The 19,179-nt window shown below is 44.8% G+C and overlaps 1 protein-coding gene across 11 annotated transcripts in view; it reads left to right on the top strand.

Moving 5' to 3' along the window:
• The window catches only part of EIF2D (eukaryotic translation initiation factor 2D), a 38,776-nt gene that overhangs the window by 5,580 nt on the left and 14,017 nt on the right, over positions 1–19,179 (top strand). For 3 of the 11 annotated variants that reach the window (XM_036342615.1, XM_036342613.1, XM_036342614.1), the window contains 3 exons: positions 15,571–15,761; positions 17,021–17,104; positions 17,611–17,701. In XM_036342615.1, the coding sequence (XP_036198508.1) occupies positions 15,571–15,761; positions 17,021–17,104; positions 17,611–17,701 (366 nt within the window). Of the gene's footprint in view, positions 1–14,190; positions 14,416–15,569; positions 15,762–16,964; positions 17,105–17,610; positions 17,702–19,179 lie in introns of those variants that run through there. The other 8 variants (XM_036342612.1, XM_036342610.1, XM_036342617.1 and 5 more) reach the window with 7 other exon arrangements.

The following is a 19,179-nucleotide window of genomic DNA, read 5'->3' as shown; positions in this document are numbered from 1 at the left end:
CTCCTTTTGTTAAGTTGTTTGAGTTCCTTAACATATTTCGATATTAACCCTTTATCAGATGTATCCTTTCCAAATATGTTCTCCCAAACAGTGGGAGCTCTCTTTGTTTTATTGATGGTTTCTTTTGCTGTGCAGAGCTTTTTATTTTGATGTAGCCCCATTTATTTATTTTCCCCTTAGTTTTCCTTTGCCATAAGAGATGTATTGGTAAACATATTGCTATAAGAGATGTCTGAGGTTTTACTGCCTATGGTTTCTTCTAGGATTTTTATGGTTTCACGACTTAAATTTAAGTCTTTTATCCATTTTGAGTTTATTCTTGTGTATGGTGTAATTTGGTGGTCTAGTTTTATTTTTTTGCATGTCCAATTTTCCCAACACCATTTATTGAAGAGACTCTCTTGACTCTATGGTATGATCTTGCCTCTTTTGTCAAATATTAATTAAGTGTAATGGCTTGGGTCGATTTCTGGGTTCTCTGTTCTGTTCCATTGATCTATATGCTTGTTCTTGTGCCAGTACTAGGTTGTTGTGATTATGGTGGCTTTGTAGTATAACTTGAAAACTGGTATTGTGATTTCTCCAGCTTTGTTTTCTTTTTTTAATTAAATCTTTATTGTTTAGTTTATTATAGTTGTTCCTCTTTTTTCCCCCCATAGCTCCCCTCCACCCGGTTCCCACCCCACCCTCTGCCCTTACCCGCCCCCGCCACTGTCCTCATCTATAGGTGTACAATTTTTGTCCAGTATCTTCCCGCACCCCCCGCACCCCTTTCCCCCCCAAGAATAGTCAGTCCACTCCCTTTCTATGCCCCTGATTCTATTATATTCACCAGTTTATTCTGTTCATCAGATTATTTATTCACTTGATTTTTAGATTCACTTGTTGATAGATGTGTATTTGTTGTTCATAATTTTTATCTTTACCTTTTTCTTCTTCTTCTTCTTCCTCTTCTTAAAGGATACCTTTCAGCATTTCATATAATACTGGTTTGGTGGTGGTGAACTCCTTTAGCTTTTTCTTATCTGTGAAGCTCTTTATCTGACCTTCAATTCTGAACGATAGCTTTGTTGGATAAAGTAATCTTGGTTGTAGGTTCTTGCTATTCATCACTTTGAATATTTCTTGCCACTCCCTTCTGGCCTGCATAGTTTCTGTTGAGAAATCAGCTGACAGTCGTATGGGTACTCCCTTATAGGTAACTGACTGTTTTTCTCTTGCTGCTTTTAAGGCTCTCTCTTTGTCTTTTGCTCTTGGCATTTTATTATGATGTGTCTTGGTGTGGTCCTCTTTGGATTCCTTTTGTTTGGGGTTCTCTGCGCTTCCTGGACTTGTAAGTATATTTCTTTCACCAGGTAGGGGAAGTTTTCTGTCATTATTTCTTCAAATAGGTTTTCAATATCTTGCTCTCTCTCTTCTTCTGGCACCCCTATAATTCAGATGTTGGTACGCTTGAAGTTGTCCCAGAGGCTCCTTATACTATCTTCATATTTTTGGATTCTTTTTTCTTTTTGTTTTTCTGGTGGGTGTTTTTTGCTTCTTCGTATTTCAAATCTTTGACTTGATTCTTGCAATCCTCTAGTCTGTTCTTGGAACTCTGTATAATATTCTTTATTTCAGTCAGTGTATGCTTAATTTTCAGTTGGTCCTTTTTTATAACCTCGAGGGTCTCACTAAATTTATCAACGGTTTCTGGAAAATTCTTGAAAAACCTTAAAAGTGTGGTTTTGAACTCTATATCCAGTAGTTTGCTTTCCTCCATTTCTGTCATTTGTGACCTGTTTCTTTGTCTCCGCATTTTTTATGCTTCCCTGTGTTGATAGAGTGGCTTTCTGTACTAGGTGTCCTATAGGGCCCAGTGGCTCAGCCTCCCCAATTACCTGAGGTGGACACTCTTGGTGCACCCCTTTGTGGGCTTTGTGCACAGTCTTGTTGTAGTTAATCCTTGATTGTTGTAGGTATCACTGGGAGGAATTGACCTCCAGGCCAATTGGCTGTGAGAATCAGCTGTGTCTACGGTGGGAGAACTTCTGTGCTGGAGACACCCTTCTGGGGCAAGACTTGCTTCAGTGGGGCTTTGGTGCTCATTGAGTCTGCCCCCTGAGTGTGTCCCTTATGGATCTGAGGAGTTGTAATCTGGGTGGTCCCACTCTGACCACTGGGTACACTGGCTCTTCGATCTCTAAGGAGGTGCTAATTTAGCCTCTGCCTGAGGCCACCCAGCAGGAGCTATGGAGAGATCTGCAGATTACTCTTCTTTGTTTGGAGTTTGGAGGTGCCCAGATGAGGCCCAGCTGTGAAGCAGTGCAAGCTGCTGTGGGGCTTTGGGCCTTCTTTTGGAAGCTCTAGGTCTCTCTGACCCAGCTGCAGTTTGTTAGGTAATTTTTCAGATTGCAAAGAGCCAGGCCTTTCATATGCAAAAGCCTCTGCGCACAGCTTGGGTGGGGCAGGGTCTCTGGAGATGAACAGGGTGGAGCAAGCAGCTATGGCTGCTCCTCAGTCCTACCCTAAGAGGACTCGCATCTCAGGGTCCCGGTAATCACTGCAAGTACCTCTGAGAGAAAGCTGCCCTCGAGTTCCGACCGATGCCAGACAGTCCAGTTTCTCCCCGTATGAGTGTATGAGTCTGGGTCCCCAGAGACTCACCCGGAACTGGAGTTCAGAGCAGTTGGTAGCTTGAGACGCCCTCCTGATTGAAAAAGACAACCGTGTCCTCAGTTGCCAGCCCTTTCCACGTGCGCCGTGTCCTCAGTTGCCACTCCTTTCCACATGCGCCACGTCCTCAGTTGCCAGCCCTTTCTGTGTGTGCCTCCGTACCTCTGCGCTTTACTTCCGCACCTCCTCTGAATCTCAGTGTGCTTTTCTCCTTCCTTTTAGTTGTAGACTTTCCACTCAGCCAGCCTTCCTGTGGTTCTGGATGATGTCTGTTTTGTCTTTTAGTTGTATTTTTGAAGTGGTTGTGAGAGGCAGCAATTTCCGGTGTTTACCTATGCTGCCATCTTGATTTCCCTTCCAACTTTGTTTTTCTTTCTCAAAATTGCTGCAGCTATTTGGGGTCTTTTTTGATTCCATATAAATTTTTGGAGTGTTTGTTCTAGCTCTGTGAAATATGTCGTTGGTATTTTAATAGGGATTGCATTGAATTTGTAGGTTGCCTTGGGTAGTAGGGACATTTTAATGATGCTGATTCTACCAATCCATGAACACAGTATATTCTTCCACATGTTTATATCTTCTTCTATCTCTTTTTTCAGTCCCCTGTAGTTTTCCATGTACAGGTCTTTTGCCTCCTTGGTTAAGTTTATTCCTAAGTATCTTAATTTTTTTGTTGCAATGATAAATGGGATTGTTTTAGTTTCTCTTTCTGAGAATTTATTATCTCTCTATATAAAACCCTAATATGCAAATAGACCAAATGGTGGAACAACCAAACAACCAGTCGCTATGACGTGCGCTGACCAGCAGGGGGCACATGCAGAACATGGCGGGCGTCAGCTGCAGGCAGTAGAGCATGAAACATGGCCGGCATTGGCCGTGGCGGGATGGTGGAGCAGGTGAGCTGCGGCGCCAGATCAAGATGGGGCACCGGTCAATGTCATCAGGGCGAGCCTCTGGTGGTTACTGAAAATTCTTTGCTCCCACACACTGTGGTCCTGCCCCAGTGCTTGCACCTGCTGCCAGCGCCAGCCCTGATCGCTTGGTGCCATCAGGGGGTGTGAGCGGCAGCTGCTGGCCCCAATTGCCTCTCAGGGCTTCTCCACCTTCCCCTGCTCCTGAGGGGTGATCAGGTCTGGCAGCGCCTCTCACACCTGCTGCTGGTGCTGGCCCCGCTCTCACCTGCTGCCGGCAGTGGAGCCGCCACTCGCACCCATTGCCAGCGCTGGAGCCGCCTCTTGCACCTGCTGCCAGTGCCCGGCACTGGTCCCGATTGCTCGGTGCTGTCAGCAGGTATGAGCAGTGGCTGCCAGTCCCAGTCACCCCTGAGGGCTTCTAGACCTCCCCCTGCTCCTGAGGGGCAATCGGGGCAGTAGCCTCTGCTCACACCCACTGACAGCACCGGCCCTGCTCACACCCGCTGCTGGCACTGGCCCCAATCTCTCTATGCTATCAGCAAGTCGGAGTGGTGGTGGCGGGAGCTGGGCTGCTGGCAGACAGGGGACCACGGGTTGCGGTGGGAGGGGCTGGGCAGGGTATGGAGGATGGGCTGAGACCTGCCCCTGTGCCCATCACAGCCTCACGGCCCACAGTTCCTTTCAAGGTGCACAAATTCGTGCACTGGGCCCCTAGTTGGTGAATAAAAATGCCATCAATTTCTAGGTATTCATTTTGTATCCTGTTATATTGCCAAATTCCTTTATTAAATCTAGGAGTTTTTTGGTGGAGTCTTTAAGGTTTTCTATGTATAATATCATGCCATCTGTGAATAATGAGAGCTTTACTTCCTCCTTTCCAATTTGGATGCCTTTTATTTCTTCTTGTCTGATCGCTGTGGCTAGGATTTCCAATACTATGTTGAATAAGAGTGGTGAAAGCGGACATCCTTGTCTTGTTCCTGTTCTTAGGAGAAATGGTTTAATTTTTGCCCATTGAGTATGATGTTGGCTGTACGTTTGTCATATATGGCCTTTATCATGTTGAGATATGCTCCCTCTATTCCCACTTTGCTGAGGGTTTTTATCAAAAATGGATGTTGGAGTTTGTCTAATGCTTTTTCTGCATCTATTGATATGAGTGATTTTTTTTTAAAACATATTTTATTGATTTTTTTACAGAGAGGAAGAGAGAGAGATAGAGTTAGAAACATTGATGAGAGACAAACATCGATCAGCTGCCTCCTGCACACCCCCAACTGGGGATGTGCCCACAGCCAAGGTACATGCCCTTGACCGGAATTGAACCCGGGACCCCTCAGTTCGCAGGCCGACGCTCCATCCACTGGGCCAAACCGACAAGGGCTTGATATGAGTGATTTTTGTTTTTCCATTTGTTTATGTGATGCATCACATTTATTGATTTGTGAATATTGTACCAGTCTTGTATCCCTGGAATAAATCCCACTTAGTCATGGTGTATGACCTTTTTAATATACTGCTGGATGCGATTTGCTAATATTTTGTTGAGGATTTTAGCATCTGTGTTCATCAGGGATATTGGCCTACAATTCTCTTTCTTTGTAGTGTCTTTATCTGGTTTTGGAATTAGGATAATGCTGGCCTCATAAAAAGAGTTTGGAAGTGTTACTTCCTCTTGGATTTTCTGAAATAGTTTGAGGAGTATAGGTGTTAGTCCTTTGAATGTTTGGTAAAACTCCTCAGTGAAGCCGTCCGGACTTGGGCTTTTGTGTGCCGGGAGTTTCTTGACTACTGCTTCTATTTCATCAGTTGTTATTGGCCTATTCAGGTTTTCTGATTCCTCCTGATTCAGTCTTGTGAGATTTTATTTTTCTAGGAATTTGCCCATTTCATCCACATTGTCCAGCTTGTTGGCATATAGTTGTTCATAGTATTTTCTTACAATCCTTTGTATTTCTGTGATATCAGTGGTTACTTCTCCACTTTTGTTTCTGATTTGATTTATTTGGGTCATCTCTTTTTTTCTTGATGAGTCTGGGTAATGGTTTATCAATTCTGTTTATCCTTTCAAAGAACCAGCTCTTGGTTTCATTGATTTTTTTGTGTGTGTGTTTTTTTTTTTGTTTTTTTTTTGTTTTTTTTTTTTAGTCTCTATTTATTTCTGCTCTAATCTTTATTATTTCCTTCCTTCTACTTACTCTGGGCTTTTCTTATTGTTCTCTTTCTAGTTCTTTAATTTTTAGAGTTAGAAAGTTTAATGCTGATTTTTCTTGTTATTTTGAGGCATGCCTGGAGTGCTATGAACTTCCCCCTCAGGATGCTTTTGATGTGTCCCTAGAGATGTTGGGTTGTGTGTTCATTTTCATTTATTTCCAGGAAGTTTTTTATTTCTTTCTTGATCTCATTGGTAACCCATTCATTGTTTAATAACATGCTATTTAGCCTCCATGTGTTTGTATGTTTTGGGGTGTTTTTATTGTAGTTGATTTCTAGTTTCATTCCACTGAGATCTGAGAAGATGCTTGATATGATTTCAATCTTCTTGAACTTGTAGAGACTTGTTTTGTGTCCTAACATGTGGTCTATCTTTGTAAATGATCCATGTGCACTTGAGAAGAATGTATGTTCTGTTGCTTTTGGGGTGAAATGTTCTATTAATGTCAATTAAATCCATCTGATCCACTGTGTCCTTTAGAGTCACTGTTTCCTTGTTAAGTTTTTGTCTGGAAGATCTATCCAGTGAAGTCAGTGGGGTGTTATCCCCTACTATGGCTGTATTGTTGTCCATCTCTCCGTTAAAGTCCTCTAGAGCAGCGGTTCTCAAACTGTGGGTCGTGACCCCTTTGGGGATCGAACGACCCTTTCACAGGGGTCGCCTAAGACCATCGGAAAACACATATATAATTGCATATTGTTTTTGTGATTAAGCACTATGCTTTAATTATGTTCAATTTGTAACAATGAAAATACATCCTGCATATCAGATATTTACATTATGATTCATAACAGTAGCAAAATTACAGTTATGAAGTAGCAACGAAAATAATTTTATGGTTGGGGGTCACCACAACATGAGGAACTGTATTAAAGGGTCGCGGCATTAGGAAGGTTGAGAACCACTGCTCTAGAGGTTTTTTTTATATATATATTTAGATGTTCCTATATTGGGTGCATATATGTTTACTGGGGTTATAGCCTTGTGTTGGATCGATCCCTTATGTGGTGACCTTTGTTGTCTTGTGATGGTCTTCATTTTAAAGTTTATTTTGTTGGATATGTGTATTGCTACTCCAGCTATTTTTTCCTATTTGTATGGAAAATTATTTTCCATCCCTTCATTCTCTTCCTGTGTGTGTCTTTTGTTTTGATGTGGGTCTCTTGTAGACAGTATATAGTTGGGTCATTTTTGTATCCATTTAGCTACCCTATGCCTTTTGATTGGAGCATTTAATCCATTTACATTTAGGGTTATTATTGATAGGGCCTTATTTATTGCCATTTTAATTCTGTGTGCCTAGGTTTCTCTCTGTTTCTTCCTCTCATTACAGCAATCCCTTTTAACATTTCTTCTAATGCTGGCTTGATTGTGATGTACCCCTTTATCCTTTTTTTGTCTGGGAAGCTCTTTATTTGACCATCTATTTTGAATGATAGCCTTGCTGGATATAGTGATCTTGGTCTTAGATCCTTGCTTTCCATTACCTTCATTACTTCATGCCATTCCCTTCTGGCCTGTAGAGTTTCTGATGAGAAATCAGGTATCAACCTTATGGGAACTCCTTTGTAGGTAACAGTTTGCTTTTATCTTGCTGCATTTAAGATTCTCTCTTTGTCTTTAATTTTTGGCATTTTATTTATTTATTTATTTTTTAAAATTATTTATTGCTTAAAGTATTACAAAGAGTATTACATATAATTTTTGGCATTTTAATTATGATGTGTCTGGGCATGGGACTGTTTGGATTCTTCTTGCTTGGGGTTCTCTTTGCCTCCTGAACTTGTATGACTTTTCCCTTTACCAGGTTAGGGAAGTTTTCTGCCATTATTTCTTCAAACACCGTCTCTATCCATTTTTCCCTTTCTGCCTCTTTTGGCACACCTGCTATTCTAATATTGGTATGTTTCATATTGTCCCACAGCTCCCATAAGCTGTCCTCCTGTTTTTAATTGGTTTTTATTTTTGGTTCTCTGATTGATATTTTTAACTCTGTCTTCTAATTCACTGATTCGTTCCTCAGCTTCTCCTGATCTGCTGTGTATTCCTTCCATTGTGTTCTCTATTTGTGTTATGTCATTCTTTATCTCAGCCTGTTCTTTTTTCATAGTTACTATATCTTTTTTCATGCTGTTGAGCATCTTTACCATCATTACTCTGAACTCTTTCAGATAAATTTCTTATCTTTGCTTCACTTATCTCTTCTTCTGGAGAATTCTCTTTTTTCTTTCATTTAGGGTTTGTTTCTTTGTCTCCTCATTTTGGCTGTCTGGGTTTGTGACTATGTGTTAGGTAGATCCTCTACACCTCTCAATCTAGTGCAGGACAGTGTCAAACACTGTTTTCTGAATAGTTAGGTCAGGCAAAGACTCAAAGCCTCCAGAGAAGCCTCTGCCTACAGACTGATAGGATTCTGACTTGAATTGCCCCAGGCAGTCATTCAAAGATGTGGCAGAGGTTTTTTTCAACAGGGCGGGGCAGTTGCTTCTGCCTGGAGGCTAATTGTTATTTTTAATCTCTCAAGTGGCTTCAGGGCAAGGTGTTTTCCAATACGGTGTGTCAACTGTCTTCCCCCCACGCAAGGCAAATGTCTGTGTGGAAAAGATGTCCTCCACTGTGTGAGGGAATGACTCAGCACAGGAAACTGGGGGTGTCTGCCTTCTGAGCTCTAACCCCTGAGTCCCCAATCCTGGCTTCTGCTCACAAAGCTCCAGTGCACTCCGCCCTCCCTCTGCTGGAGTATAAATTGGGTGGTTCCACAGGGAATTTTGTGCATTGGCCCTTTAAGAGGGTGCCTGAGTTTTCAGCCATCACTCCCTGGCAGACAGCAACCCCTGCTTTTCACAGCCAGATGTTATGTGGTACCCTTCTCAGTTCTGGTGTTTTCTGCTGGGGGTGCGGGGGTGGGGGGGGGCGCAGGCAGCTTGGGGATTCAATCCCAGAGTTCTCAGTGGAAACTTCCCCCCCCCCCCATCCCACCACAGCTGAGATATCTCTCTGGAACTTCAGTTGCTATCTGTGGGCACCCGGCAGCCCCCACCCCTCCTACTAGTCTCTGTGCAGTCTCCACTTTTGGTCCTTGGGAATCAGGGTTCTCTACTTCGAGTCTTCTGTTGATTATTTAGGAAGCTTTTCTGTATTTTAGTTGTAATTCCAGTTTGTTCCTGGGAGCATCCAGTTACTCTGCTGCCATTTTTAATCTCCTAGGCTGGTTTTTATAGCCCGTAGTTGCAGGGACTTCTCTTCCCAGCTCTGAAAGCCTGGGCTGGGGGGCTGGTGTGGTGCTGAGACCCCCTTGCTCCTCACAGGCAGCCTCTGCAGAGACAATCTCCCTCTCAATTAAAAAGAAATGGCACACGTGGGTGATGGACCATCCAGTTCTGCACCTCTGCCCCTCCTACCAGTCTCAATGTGCTTTCTTCTTTACTTCTCTAGTTGTAGGACTTCCATTCAGCCAACTTTCAGGTGGTTCTGAATGATGGTGGTTCTGCATTTTAGTTGTAATTTTGATGTGATTGTCGGAAATGGCCTGTATAGGCTTTTACCTACACCACCATTTTGGTTCTCTAGGGGCTCCACTGATATTTCTGTTGTGGCTGTTCTTCACCCACCAGGTCTGGAATTCACTAGAGTAGACCTCGGAGACCAAGTCCTACTGGACCTTGGAAACCCACCTAGCCTATTCTATTCATGGCACCTGGGCCAAGGAAATCAGTTCTCTATCACCTACTATACAAGTATTGCAAGTATCAAGAAACACACACACAACAGCCCTGGCCCGGTGGCTCAGTTGGTTGGAGTGTCATCCCCGTACAACAAAAGGTTGCAGGTTTGATCCATGGTCAGGGTGTGTATGGGAGACAATCGATCAATGTCTTTCTCTCTCTCTCTCATCAATGGAAACATATCCTCAGGTATGGCTAAAAAACAAAATGAAATAAAAAACCATTATAGCTGCTTAAAGAAAATGCATTATGAAGGTTTATAAATGTATACATTTATGTATTATAAATGTATTATAAAAGTGAAGGATCCCGTCACTCGTGGAGTTTTCCCAGAGTCCGTTAGGTTCTGAGAGTCACCAGTGACAGGTTTCTGCCACAGGCTGTGGAGAACATCTTTACCTCAAATCAGTCCTTCCAGAATAACTATAACTTTCTGAGATGTGGAGGTTTTACTTCTGAGCAGCTATGTGATCTTTTTCTGCCTAATTGCTAGTGTCTGAGGGCTCCTACTGGCCTCATCTGGGATCCTCCAGATTTATTAGCTTTTGGAAGTGTGAGTTGGGGAGGCTGTGAAGAAGAAAGGAGATTAAAAAACCTAGAAGAATATTTAGTTTGGCCAGTCCTAAGAAGAGAGAAAGGACAAGAGAACATCTTACTCACAAAGAAAGTCTTCACCCTCCTCAACAGTGTGTAGCTCGGATCTCCCTGGGTGTGTGGCAGGAAGGCTAGGACGTGGGTGCCTCTGTTCTTACATGGGGTGCCCTGGTCTTTGCTGGCCCCACCCCAGCCAGGAAGACCAGGCAGTGCTGAGTTGGACATGGTGACACTCTGCCTTCTTCTGAGAGTCAGCCTTGAGGTTTGGTTTTGCAAGAGCAAGACCTTTACCTAATGTGTCCCCCTTTTATATTATGGGTTCAGTAGCATCTCCCCATTTATAAAAGAGTCACAGATTTCCTGGCACAGGGTTTTTCTGATTATAGCTCTTCCCTTCCCTAGACCTCTCCAACTTTGCAATAGTCAAACATCTTAGGCTTTTCAATTTTTAATTTTTGTTGGATGTAAAATACAGAATAGGTAGTATAGTCAACTAGAGGCCCAGTGCACAGAATTCGTGCACTGGTGTGGGGGGGGCTCCCTCAGCCCGGCTTGTGCCCTCTCGCAGGGATTCATGAAGCGCGGACAGCTGGGAGAGCCAGGTGGCTCCAGAGCTCCAGGGTCGCCTCCTGCCTTCCTGGCCCTGGGCTGGATGGCTCCCAGTGGGCGGGCGGGGCTCATGCTAAGGCAAGCAATGCCGCCGCCCATCCCCCGCCCACCCCCGGGTCGCACACAGGAATGGGCCCCGTGTCTCTGGTAGGCAGGCGAAGCGATCGCTACCCTACCGCTTGCCTTGTCCTCAGCCCCCGCCTGCCGGCCGGCCGATCACACACGGAGTGGGCCCCAGTGTCTCTTTTTGGTGGGCGAAGCGATCCCACCTCTTGCCTTGGCCCCAGCCCCCGCCAGCCTGGTGTATGGGTGGGTGCTGGCTGGTTTGCCCTGAAGGGTGTCCTGGATCAGGGTGGGGGTCCCCACTGGGGTGCCTGGCCAGCCTGGGTGAGGGGATGATGGCTGTTTGCAGCTGGTCACACACCCTTCAGGGTGGGAGTCCCCACTGGGGTGCCTGGCCAGTCTGGGTGAGGTGCTGAGGGCTGTTTTCAGGCTGGAGGTGACTGAAGCTCCCAACCGCTCCTTTTTTTCTTTTTTCTTTTTTTTTATTCTGGGCCAGCTTTAGCTTTGAGGCTTGGCTCCAGCTCTTAGGTCTCCGCTGCTGAAAGTAGGTTTCTGGCCTTTGCTTACAATGTTGCGATCCTGCTGGCTGAAGCCCGGTGGACTAAAGCAGGTTTCTGGGGTTTTGCTTAGCTTCTATATTTGTTACATAGTTGCTTAGAGTTGCAGCTCAAAGGCCTGCAGCGGCAGGAGGGGAATGTTGGAGTCCTCCGTCACTGAAGCAAGCAAGCAAGCCTCATGTTAGTTTCAAGCTGCCTGGCTGCCGGCCGCCATCTTGGCTGGCAGTTAATTTGCATATCTTGCTGATTAGCCAATGGGAAGGGTAGCGGTCATATGCCAATTACCATGTTTCTCTTTTATTAGATAGGATAGGATAATAGTGTAATACCTGTGTATGGTGCCAGGTGCGTAGTAGACTAATTAGGGGATCACTTCATAAGTTATATAAACATCTAATCATTATGCTCTACACCTGAAACTAATATAATATTGAATGTCAACTGTAATTGAAAAATAATAAAAGGTTTAAACAAAATTCCAATTTTTGCATGGTAAGCAAAATAGCTAGTGGTGGATAATTTTCTGGGAGAAGAGTTGGACTGCATATAGCTATGATTCCATCACAGTGACATGAACAAATTGGCTATTTCAGGATGCACTGAGACAGAGAAATGCTTGGGTTTCTTTATTAGTTTCCATTGCTGCATAACAAACCATCCCCAAGCTCCACAGCTTAAAACAACAATAATTACTTACTATCTTATGGTTTCTATGGATCAGGTACTCAGACAAGGCATAGTGAAATGGCTAGTGTCTGTTCCCTGATTGCTGGGGTCCAACCCCAGCAGGTCCAGGGGTCCCCAAAGGTGTGGACGGAGTCTACGAAGAAGGAATGACACGGAGACAGCGTTCAGTTGATCAGCAGCCTAGCCAGGATCTCTAGCCAAGTTCTGGTCAGGATCTCCAGCGAAGTTCTGGTTAGGATCTCCAGCCAGGTTCTGTGTCCATGTTCTCTTGCTAGGTTCTCCAGCCAGGTTCTGTCCAGGTTCTCCAGCCAGGTTCAGTAGCCAGTTTCTGTCCAGGATCTTTCGCCATGTTCTGTCTCTAGGTTCTGTCTCTAGGTTCTGTCTAGGTTCTGTGTCCTGTTGTCTTGTTACATCTGTATTTATACCAGTTGATTCCAATCTTATCAATCTCTATTCCAAAGGTTAGGGCGTTTCTTATCTCCATTCTAGGGAGTAAAGATTATGTAGCTTAAGCATGATAGTTCGTAGTTAAAGTGATTGATTACCCACCTGGCACTTAGTTAAGGGGTTTTATTCCCTCCCTAACTTCAGGGGAAAATCCCTACATGGGGAAACAACCTTTCTCAGAGAGGTGACCTTGGTTAAAACACATAGTACCAAGAAGGTGAGCAAACATATTAAGAACAGTATGCCATATATGCCAGGTCCCTTGAAACAGCAAGGATGGACCGGCTCCCGGCACCTGATAGCTGGGGCCTTAGCTGGAAGACTTGAAAGCTTTTGTGGGGTCAGGCAGCTTACTCAGAGCTGGAGGGAGCCTTCTCCCCGCCACCCCCCACCACCGGTGTGGCCAGGTGAGGGTACAAGGGGCAGGGCTCTGTAGTGCTACCCTCCTCTGGACTCCTCTGACTTTGTCTTTTGGCTGCAGTGCTTCAGAATAAGAGCCTGGTGGGTGAGAGTGCAGGGGGAGCCTGAGCTGGGTCTGGCCCCTCTGCTGTATTAGGGGCCCTTCCAAGAATGGTGGTGGGCAGACACTGTGCAGGGCCTAATCTTTGGGCAGTCAATGTGGAATTCTCCTTTGTGCAACTATGTCAGCTAATAAAGCAATTAGGATTTTTTTTTCTTGGTGGATGGACATTCTGTGCTGAAGTTTTCACATAAAAAATTTAATTTAGTAGGGCCAAGACCCCAGGTGTTTAAATCCTTGACTCCAGAGACACCTCCCCCCGCCTCCCCCCCCCCCTCCCCCAGCTGTCCCTCAGGGAAACCCAAACCCTCACCTCTGTCTGAGACTGATTTTTTCAACTAATATTAACTATTTATTGTTAACTTGCAAAGCCCTGTGCAACATCTTACATGTTAACTCAGTTGTTTCTCATGGAAGTTCTAGGTGGCTATGGCATCCACATGTCAGAGAAGTCAAGAGTTTCAGAAAGAATAAGCCATTGGTCCATGATCACAACTGCAAGGGCCAAACCATCATTTGATCCTAATCTGTCTCACAGATTTTTAAAAATAAGCAATATGAGTTAAAAACTCATAAGTAACATAATTACTTTTTGGAAACAAAACTCCCCAAATAATGCCTGAACCCAAAAGTTAAACTACAAATAGCCCAAAATACTTTAAAATAATACATTTGAAAATCATTTGTAGTTGTTTTTTTTTTTCTCGTAACATGAAGGGCAAGTCTGGGACAAGAGTGGATTCCCTGTTATTGTTATTATCACCCCATAATAATAACTTACAGAAATTTTCTCATAACATAGTAGAAAATCTTGGAGAAAATCCTAGCTGAGGCCTTTAGTGTGCAATAAAATGAAAAGATTCAGTAAACAAAAGCCCGTAAGAAAAGCATTCAAGAGGCGTGCAAGTTTAATAAAATACCAGAGTTCAATTAATTTTGTGGAATTGAACTAAATTGAATGGAATGGGAGCTGGCAGGACTCCTACTCAGCACACTTCGAGGCCGATGAAGAGATGAATAGCAATCTCTGTTGGGGCGGGTATGCGGTATGAGTGTGCGCAGGCGCAGAATCACAGAGGGGCGTGGCCGAGGGGAGGGGCGTGGCGAGGGGAGGGGCGTGGCGAGGGGAGGGGCGTGCAGGGTCCGCCCCGCCTTTCCCGCCGCCCCGCCCAGGCCCTGCCACTAGGGGCGGCCGCGAAGCTGCGCGGCTGCGGTTTCCAGCCGGGCCCATATCCCAGCTGGGCTCCTTTCCCGGCCAGGCTCCATCATGGCTGCGCCCAGGGCTGCGGGGTGGGGAGACGCCGCCGCGCTCTCGTTTTCCTGACAGCCTCTGGCTTCCGTGCTCGACTTCTCAGGCCACTCCAGCAAACATGTTTGCCAAGGCCTTTCGGGTCAGGTCCAACACGGCCATCAAGGGATCGGACAGGTGAGGGGGAGAAGGGGCCCGCTCCGCCCATGAGGGCACCCAAGTACTTCTCAGCCCGGTTTGGTCCAGAGCCCTCTTTGGGTTGGGTCAGCCGGCCCGGGTTCAGGCCGCGGGGTACACCCGGGAAAGGGACTCCAGGGACAAAGTGTGGGTTAGACACATTTTGACGGTGAAGATGGGGGCCTCATATATCTCCTAGGACCTAGGCTGTCTTTTTGGATATTCTAGTGAGTTTAAAAGAAAACATAATTCAGTCAGTGCTTATAAAATGCAGCCTATGGTGTGGAGGATGCAAAACTGAAGGAGTGCGGAGTCCCTGTCCTCCGAAGAGCTAGAGACCCGGGCGCAGAGAGCTGCAGGTGCACAAGCAGAAGTGCCCGGTGCTTCTGGCCGGAGCGGCGGTGCTTCTGGCCGGAGCGGCGGATGCAGGGGAAGGGGGAGGATCGCCCGGCGCGGATGGGAAGAACCAGATCTGTCCAGTGTCGCAGATGCAGATGGCACGCTGGCGCTTCCGGAGCCAGTGCTGTGTGGTTGCTATTCTTGGTGCCCTGGTGTAGTGATTCATCCTACGCTGGCAGGTTCGCCCAGCGCATACGAGCAGGGAGTGGGTCCCCGAGCTGGGCAGGGCGTCAGGAGGCAGGGCTGAGTGTCCAAGTTCAGGCTTACTTGGGGTGCTCACTGGGTCTTGTTTTGTTTTTTGTTTTCTTTCTTTGTAAAACGGAAAGATTTGCCCAGGAACATGTGGAAATAGATGAGACATTGGTGTGAAACAGACCAGGATGTTTTGGAAGCGTGTGCGAGAATACAGCATTATAAATTACAGTCTTTCCTTGGCCCTCGTGATTTTTTTTTAAAAAATATATTTTATTGATTTTTTACAGAGAGGAAGGGAGAGGGATAGAGAGTTAGGAACATCGATGAGAGAGAAACATCAATTGGCTGCCTCCTGCACACCCCCCACTGGGGATGTGCCCGCAGCCAAGGTACATGCCCTTGACTGGAATCGAACCCGGGACCCTTCAGTCTGCAGGCCGACGCGCTATCCACTGAGCCAAACCGGTTAGGGCGGCCCTCGTGATTTTATAGTACGTCCTCAGTATTTATTAAAGTCCACCCAGACAGCGTTCATCCCAAGCATTGGTGTGCTTTCTGCAGGAGAAAGCTTCGAGCTGATGTGACAGCTGCTTTCCCCGCCCTGGGGACCGACCAGGCCTCCGAGTTGGTGCCTGGGAAGGAAGAGCTCAGCATCGTGAAGCTGTATGCTCACAGAGGGGATGCCGTGACTGTGTACGTGAGTGGTGGTAACCCCGTCCTATTTGAGCTGGAGAAAAATCTGTACCCGACAGGTATGGCAGTCGGATGGGGATGGCCATCATTATAGCCCTTGCCTAGTATCTGTTTCTCCTTATGTCTTCCAGTAACCTGTCTTTCTTAAACAAGTTGAAAACCTCCCAGTACCATCCCTAAAGATTTTTTTGGACCTAATATCCCTAGAATTGGGTCTTTCAAGAGCAGAAACTTCTATATGAGGGAGAAAAAAAAAAAGAGTTAACACAGAAAAAGAGTAGTTGCCAAGGGAAATTCTGAGATAAAGTGTATAGTAGGTTACTTAGGGATGGAGCAGAGGTCTTGAAAACAGGTGAATCTCAGAGCATGAATGTTTCTTAAAGCTACCTCTAGCAGGACTTTCGTAAAGTACCGAAGAGATACTATTGTAGGAAAGAAGCTAGGTTAATTCAAACTGCATGCTGGCTGGCTTGGTGATCAGTCGTGAAGATACCTCACTGGGAGTCTTTCTTAGGCTCTGCCTGGCTCAGGATTCTGTGCTTCTCTCGTTGTCACAGTTCTCAGACTCTGTTCTTTTTTTTTTTTTTTAAATATATTTTTATTGATTTCAGAGAGGACGGGAGAGGGAGAGAGAGAGAGAGAGAAACATCAATGGTGAGAATCATTGATCGGCTGCCTCCTGCATGCCCCCTACTGGGGATTGAGCCCACAGCCCAGACATGTGCCCTTGACTGGAATCAAACCCGAGACCATCAGTCCACAAGCCAAACCAGCTAGGGCCTTTTTTGTTCTCCATAGCTACGGACACCTACTTTGGCACTTGAGGCTTTCTTCCTCGGAGCTTGGCTGAGACAGTGCAATGCAGTCTCCTTAGGCCACGCCTACCCGACCCCACTTTGCTGCTGTACAACTGCAGGCCCTTTCTGATCTAGGGTTTAATGGCTAATCGCTATGGAAACAGAATAAAAATAATAAACATGGGGAAGTTCAGCATTTCTTCAGCTGGTGCCCTGTTCTTACATTACTTGCTTCTGAGGTAATAAATGGAATCCTGTTGGGTCTGTGTCCCCACTTTTATCTACTGTGGTCATTTGCTGCTGCTGCAGTCCAGGTGGAACAATAGGTGCCTCCAAATCTCAAGTGACATCCAGTTTCTTAAGTCTCTGCCTCCTTCAGGAATGAAATCTCTTTGGCAACTTTCTCTATAGCTTTTGCTTTATCTGTATCCTAACTAAACCAACCTTAATGTTTGACTTTGCCAGTTCCCCAGGGGATTGACTTTGGCAGTTCAGTGTTTTCTGGGTCTGTTTTTGGACAGTGTACACCCTGTGGTCATATCCTGATCTTCTACCAGCATTCACAACATGGCCTCTGGTGCTCGAAAAACTGGTGGGGGGAGCAGGTAAGAGGATTTTCCTATGTTCTGGCTCTTGGCTGAAACCTACTTAGGAAGGGCAACTATTTTAAGAAATGTACCTGTTTCCTATATTCGTGCATATGTTTGAAACATGGATTTTATCCACCATGTGTATTTTGGCTCTCGCTTGGCTGCTTCCATGAGCCCTTTGGGCCTCTGACCCTTTTGTAAAGTTTAAATAAGATAAGTGATGTGAAGGTACCTTTGGAACTGCCATATGCTATACTGTAAGTCAATAGGCTGAACTTAGGAGACTAGGATAAGATAGACTCTGGAGCTGGAACCTCAGCTTGGTGCTTCGATAAGACCACTAGCCCCTGGCCCCCAAAGGGAACAGGTCTGCTATTCAGGTTGCCATTTTTAATTTTCATTATGAATAATGTAGTTAATAATTACATTAATGTTTGTTGAGTGAATAAATAAATGATGACGTTAAAACGTGGAATTAGATGGAGGCAAAACATAGATTGTGATGCTTTTGTTTGCTGCAGATTTGATGCTGCCGGGAATAGTGGTGCCCCCTGCTGGTCTGCCTCAGGTACAGAAGGGTGACCTCTGTGCCATTGTCTTGGTGGGAAACAGGTATTGTGCCAGCCAGCTGTGCCTTTGGGGAAAAAATTAGGTAAAATTTGGGAGGGGGTTGGGGAATGACAACTTTCAAAGCATATGGATAAAGGATTAAGAGAAAAAAAACAGGTTCTTCTAGAAGACAGTGAATGGTAATGAGATATGTGAGATACCCACACATCTGGGGCCAGTGTATTTGCCACTGATGCTTCTGTTTTTTTTCCTAAATAATTTTATTTTATTTTTAAAACATTTTAATACATATTTTTTATTTCAGAGAGGACGGGAGAGAGATAGAAAAATCAGTGATGAGAGAGAATTATTGATTGGCTTCCTCCTGCATACTCCCTACTGGGGGGATCGAGCCCACAACTAGGGCATGTGCCCTTGGCTGGAATCGAACCTGGACCCTTTAGTTCCAAGGCCAACACTATCCACTGAACCAAACCAGCTAGGACTCCTAAATAATTTTAGATTTACAGAAGAGTTGCAAAGATAGTACAGGGTTCTGCTATACCCAGCTTCCTGTAACGATAACATTTTATATAACCACAGTATAGTTATCAAAACTAAGGAATTAACATTGGTACAATACCATTAACACAATTACAAACTTTATTCCAGTTTTCCCACTGATGTCTTTTTTTCTCTTCAAGGATTCAATCAGAATAGCACAGTGCATTTCGTTGTCATGTCTTCTTAGCTTCCTGTCTGTGACATTTTCTTGGTCTTTCCTTATCTTTCATGAAGTCCATACTTTTTCCCCATCATCATCATCTTTTAATTATTTCAATAGCTTTGTTGAAATGTAGTTTACATATTATAAATTAACCTGTTTCAAATGTACAATTCAGTGCTCTTTAATATACTTACAGCATTGTTCAGCCATCACAACCCTGCTTCTTTTTAAAAATAATATAGCAAGTAATGATAAGAACAATTCTAAAAAATCAAAAATCCCTGTATCTCATAATCCTTTTCTCCTAGGAGTAACCATCATCATGTTGATGCATATCTTTGCCAACCTTCTTCAATGCATATATACATGTGCATATAAAAATGTATGATTTAGGGTATGATGTTTAAAAATACAAACAGACAGAATTGTACTTTATTTATATTGTTTTCACTTAAGATAGTGTGGGCATTTCCCGTGTAAGCAAGCCCAGATATGCTGACTCCCCTTACCTACTCTGTGATGATGGGAGAGGTCCTCTCCTAATGGACATTCTGGTGTCTCCAGTTTGTCTCTATCAAAAACAGTATCTTGCTGATGCCTCTAGGAATACCAGTGCCAGTATTTTTCTAAAGTAGCTACCATCGCCCTCCAAAAAAGCTGTATCAGTTTTCACTCCCACCTAGGGGTGTGATTTCCCTACATTCTCACCAGCTCTGGATATGACGGGTCACTTTCTTTTGTGTCATCTTGAGTGAAAAATGACATCTCATTATTTTACTCCTCACTTCTCTGACAAGGACCAGGTCAGTGTTTC

This window comes from Myotis myotis, unplaced genomic scaffold (assembly GCF_014108235.1).
Source record: "Myotis myotis isolate mMyoMyo1 unplaced genomic scaffold, mMyoMyo1.p scaffold_m19_p_18, whole genome shotgun sequence".
In the NCBI taxonomy this organism is placed as follows: domain Eukaryota; kingdom Metazoa; phylum Chordata; class Mammalia; order Chiroptera; family Vespertilionidae; genus Myotis; species Myotis myotis.
Note: the sequence above shows the minus strand (reverse complement) of the source record. Positions and strands in the feature narration are given on the sequence as shown.